This window comes from Hevea brasiliensis, chromosome 5, assembly GCF_030052815.1.
Source record: "Hevea brasiliensis isolate MT/VB/25A 57/8 chromosome 5, ASM3005281v1, whole genome shotgun sequence".
Classification (NCBI taxonomy): domain Eukaryota; kingdom Viridiplantae; phylum Streptophyta; class Magnoliopsida; order Malpighiales; family Euphorbiaceae; genus Hevea; species Hevea brasiliensis.
The window spans coordinates 99,610,710-99,615,634 of NC_079497.1; the positions used below are offsets into that span (position 1 = coordinate 99,610,710).

The 4,925-nt window shown below is 38.9% G+C and overlaps 1 protein-coding gene and 1 non-coding gene across 2 annotated transcripts; one reads left to right on the forward strand and one right to left on the reverse strand.

Moving 5' to 3' along the window:
• Positions 1-685: 685 nt before the first annotated feature.
• Positions 686-1,126, reverse strand: LOC131180129 (uncharacterized). The gene is made up of 2 exons (XM_058147745.1): positions 1,043-1,126; positions 686-955 (listed from the first exon to the last, which is right to left on the reverse strand). The coding sequence occupies exons 1-2, from the start codon at positions 1,124-1,126 to the stop codon at positions 686-688; spliced, it is 354 nt and encodes a 117-aa protein (XP_058003728.1).
• A 1,258-nt stretch (positions 1,127-2,384) lies between these two features.
• On the forward strand, positions 2,385-2,491 carry LOC131180498 (small nucleolar RNA R71). The gene has a single exon (XR_009149265.1). It is a non-coding gene; the product is annotated as a small nucleolar RNA R71 (small nucleolar RNA).
• Positions 2,492-4,925: the final 2,434 nt, after the last annotated feature.

Sequence of the window (4,925 nt, forward strand, 5' to 3'; positions counted from 1 at the left end):
TTTGGTCAATGAAAGGAAGAGGAAAATGGTCCTTTCTAGTGGCACTATTCAATTTCCTATAGTCTATGCACATGCACCAACCAGCGACTACCCTAGTAGGGATTAATTCATCATTTGCATTTTGAATAACAGTTGTCCCACCCTTCTTAGGTACCACATGAACTGGACTAACCCATTTACTATCAGAGATCAGGTATATAATACCTGCATCTAATAGTTTCAAAATTTCTTTTTTTACCACTTCTTTCATGTTTGGGTTAAGTCTTCTTTGATGTTCAATAGTGGGTTTGTTGTTTTCTTCTATAGATATCCTATGCATGCAAATAGAAGGATGAATCCCCTTCAGGTCTTCAATTTTATACCCTATGCTCTTGCTATGAGTCCTAAGCACCCTTAGTAATTTTTCCTCTTCTGTCTCAGATAGGCTAGCATTGATAATCATTGGATATTCAGAATTTGAGTCCAGGAATGCATACCTTAGGGTAGAGGGAAGAGGTTTCAGTTATACCTATTTGGTGTTTTCCTGGAGCTTACCCTTGGGCTGTTCTTCCTTTAACTCTTCTATAGCAAAAACTTGAGCCAATAGTGGGGATGGACTAGCTATCAAGGATTGCACATAAGCTGCAATCTCCGTGTTCTCCTTCTCTGCTATAAGGCTGTGCACGATGGATGCTCCTAGAGGGTCTTAAGGGTGTGCTTTAATGAATTCCTCTTCAACTTGCTTATCAATCACATCGACCTTGAAGCATTCATCAGGTTCAATCTTGTGCTTCATTGCATTGAACAGGTTGAACTCCACTTCTTCCTCTCTTACCTTGAGAGTTAACAGCCCATTCTTGATGTCTATAACAGCTTTAGTAGTTGCTAGAAAAGGTCTTCCCAATATTATGGGGATCTGGATGTCCTCCTCCATTTCCAATACAACAAAATCAACTGGGATAAAGAATTTTCCCACCTTGATAGGGATGTTTTCTAGAATGCCCACAGGTTATTTCACAAATCAATCAGCTAGTTGTAACGAAATTATTGTAGCCTTAAGTACCCCCACATCAAGTTTCTTACATATTGACAAAGGCATCAGACTCACACTTGCACCTAGATCATAGAGGGCTTTGTCAATATTCATGTTACCGATAAGGCAAGTTATGGAGAAGCTTCCTAGATCCTTGAGCTTTTATGGCAACTTGTTCTGCAATATGACACTGCATTCCTCTGTAAGAGCGACAGTCTCATAGTCCTTCAGCCTTCTCTTCTCTGATAAAATGTCTTTGAGAAACTTGGCATAGGATGGCATTTGAGAGAGTGCTTCTGTAAAAGGAATGTTTATATAAAGTTTCTACAAGACTTCTAGAAACTTTCCAAACTGCTTATCTAATCTGGCTTTCTGGAATCTCTGAGGAAAGGGTAGAGGAGGCTGATATGGTTCTGGTAGCTTCTTTTTCTTCCTTGCTTCCTCCTCTTGCTTCTCCTTAGCTTCTTCCTTTTTCTCCTCTGCCTGGTTTTTAGATTTATCAGAGGTTTTCTTAATTGGTTCTTCCTCTGACTGTTCTAAAATCCTTCTACTCCTCAATGTAACTGCCTTACAGTGCTCTCTTGGGTTCATTTCTGGTTGACTAGGCAGTTTACCAGCAGCCTTACTTAAAGAGCTTGCCTGTTGAGCAATTTGATTCTCATGCATCTTGTTGTGTGTGGCAAGTTGGTCCATTCTGGAAGTCAGCTATTTGATCATTTCATTCTGTTGTTGCTGGGTTACTAGGAAGCTTTCCATCATGGATTCCATAGTTGACCTTGATTCAGGCTATTGGCTATAAGGGGGTAGTGGCTGTATAGGGTTTTGTCCCCTATTCTAAAATCCAAGGGGTGCTGAGGGTCTATACCCTTGCTATTTATTTATTGGCTGATTCTGCTAATTGGACCATGAGAAATTTAGGTGGTTCCTCCATCCAGGGTTGTAAGTGTTTGAATATGGATTGTTGAGCTACCTCTAGTTGAAGTTTCCTCCATTATTCACATAGTTCATCTATTCTGTGGGAGGTTCATTGAAGCTGTTATATTCTAAACCCATGTATCCTCCTCCATAGATGTCCTTATGTTGACAGTTCATCCCTATAGCATTAGCTTGCATTTTATCAAGCCTCCTTGTAAGCTGGTGAAATTGAGCATTTATCATGCTTAGGGCATCCACTTCTAGGATCCCTGCTATTCTCCTTGCATTTCCCCTTCCATTTGACCACTCGTAGTTGTGATATGCGACCCTCTCCAGAAGTTCAAGTGCTTGATTCATTGTTTTCTCCATTGGGTCACCTTCTGCTGCTGAATCTACAGTGCTCCTTGAAGAGGGCAGTAGCCCATTATAGAAGTTCTGAACCAGGAGCCAATCTTTTATGCCATGGTGTGGGCATTCTCTCTGTAGGTCCTTATATCTCTCCCATGCAACATAGAGTGATTCACCTTCCCTTTACCTAAAAGTGTTGAGCTTAATTCTCAACCTCGCAGTCTTTGAAGGTAGGAAATATTTTGCTAGAAAAGTTTAAAAGAGGTCCTCTCAAGTGGTGAATGTTCCAGCCGGTTGAGAGAGTAACCATTCCTTGCTCTATCTCGAAGGGAGAATGGATATGCTCTGAGTCTTATAGCTTGATCAGAAACTCCATTCATCTTGAATGTGTCACAAAGGGCAAGAAAGCACTGGAGGTGATAGTGCGGATCTTCTGTTGGTGATCCTCCAAACTGAGTTTGTTGGATCATCTGGAGCCATGCCGGTTTTAATTCAAAATTGTTGGCTTCCACTGTGGGTCTTGTAACCCTATGTTGAAATCCTTGTATAAAGGGAGCTCCGTAATCCTTTAGGAGTCTCGGCCTGTTGTTGTTATTGTCAGTCATATTTGGAATTTCTAGATCTCTTTGATCTTGTCCTTCACGCTTTCTCTCTCTCCTGATAGTTCTTAGGGTTCTGTCTATCTCTGGATCCAAATCAACGATTTCTTCCTCTGGCCTTGTTCTGGTCATATACCAAAACGATAACCAGAGAAAGAATAAGAGAATGAAACAATTTAAACAAAATTAAACAATAAATGAAAATGCTTAAATCAGCCAAATTACTTATCACTTAATATTACTAAAATTAAATTCCCCAGCAATGGCGCCAAAAACTTATTTGCTAGTTTTGCAACCCCATAAGTGCACGGATCGCAAACAAGTAATGGAGTAGTAAGTAGAGTATCGTCCCACGAGGAATTTAATTAGTAACTACCAAACTACACAATAATTTTGATTGTTTAGGCTATCGAATAATGAGGGAATGAAAGTTGTTTATTTTAAACACTAGAATGATAATCTTAAAATGAAATAATCTATTTTAAAACAATTTTGGAATTAATATTTCACACTTAAATCTTACTATGGATGTTATCTTGTTTATTTACTGGATTAAGAATCTTTTGCCTTGATGGAAAGTAATCCTAAGGTATCCTAAGTCCTCTCTCAAGGCACCTAGGGTGTATTTTAATTAACTTAAACCCGACTTTCGTAGCGATCAAATTAATTAAAACCCTTTAAGGTCTTTGACCAATTTTGAAATTCCACAAAGGTAATCAGCCTATGTTTAGGTCAGAATTTCTAGGTTCAAAATCTTGATTTTTTAATATTAATCTTCACCTTTCAGTCCTTCAATTAATGTCTATAATCAATACTAAGTGGGTACCAACACATAGCATGCATTAAATTCACAAGAAATTAAATCAAGAAACAATTCTCGAATCCAATAAACAAAACTTAATGTTTATCCATAATAATGTTTACAAAGTTACTCTCCCAATTCCAGAATATGAAAACTACTCACTCATGGTGAGTTCAGCAAAGATCATGATAAAAAAAAATGTAAAGACAGTAAAAAGAAATTCTCTAGAAGAAATAGAACAAGGGAACCAAAAAGGATCTACAGATTTGATCTTTTGGAACTTTGACTAAAGGCTCCTCTTTGATACTGATGTCCTGCTCTTCTAAACAGCTATGAGAAAGTAATGAACTGTTGTGTCTGGATCTCTATCTCCTCAGACCTTGGATCTCTTTCTGCTGTTTCTACCTCTTTTCTATTGTTTCTCTCTGTTTTTTGCTATGTGTTTTTTTTCTGTCCTCTCTATTTCTGCCGCTCCTCGCTTTTTTGAATGTCTTAGGGTTAGGTTTTTTTTAGAGTCCTTGAGGTGTTAGGAGTCTTGTTCCCTATCAAAAACTGCAACTGGAGTGAAATTAGGAAAACTGATTGCCGATAGATACACAGCCCGTGTATCACTACACGGCCCAGGGTCGTGCAACTTGCTGGAGCTGAACGGGTCTGTCTTGCATTGGCACAGAAGGTTACACGGGTCACAGGAGGTTACACTGGTCTAAGTGCATGGCCCGTGTACTTTTGTTCTTCTAGAAGTTCTTCAAGCCTAGCCAAACAGAGACTTACATGGGTCCAAGGATATTACACGGGTCGAGGCACACGACCCGTGTACTTTGCTTTTTCCTCAACTCTTCTGAATTTCTTCTGGCAGAATCTTACACGGGTCCATGGCTATTCTTGCACGGCCTGTGTACTTTGTATCAGCAGCAATGCTCAGTCTTTTGATCTCTCCAAGCTTCCCTTCGCACTTCTATGCTCTGGGATTTCATCAAAACACCTGAAATACTGCAGAAACATGGAATTTAGAGCCTGACACAGGAATTTACAAAAGTTATTGAAATCAATAACTATGCATGAGATTGCCATTCTAAATGCTATGAAGTATTATACAAATATTCTTAAAAACATCTATATAATGCAAGTGTATCAATTGGCAGCCAAGAATTGAATAAAAGTTTAAAGTTTAGCAAGTCAAAGAAGTGGTCTATCAAGGTTAGTGCACTATCTATACTTCCCTTCTTCTTTAAGCATGATTTGCATG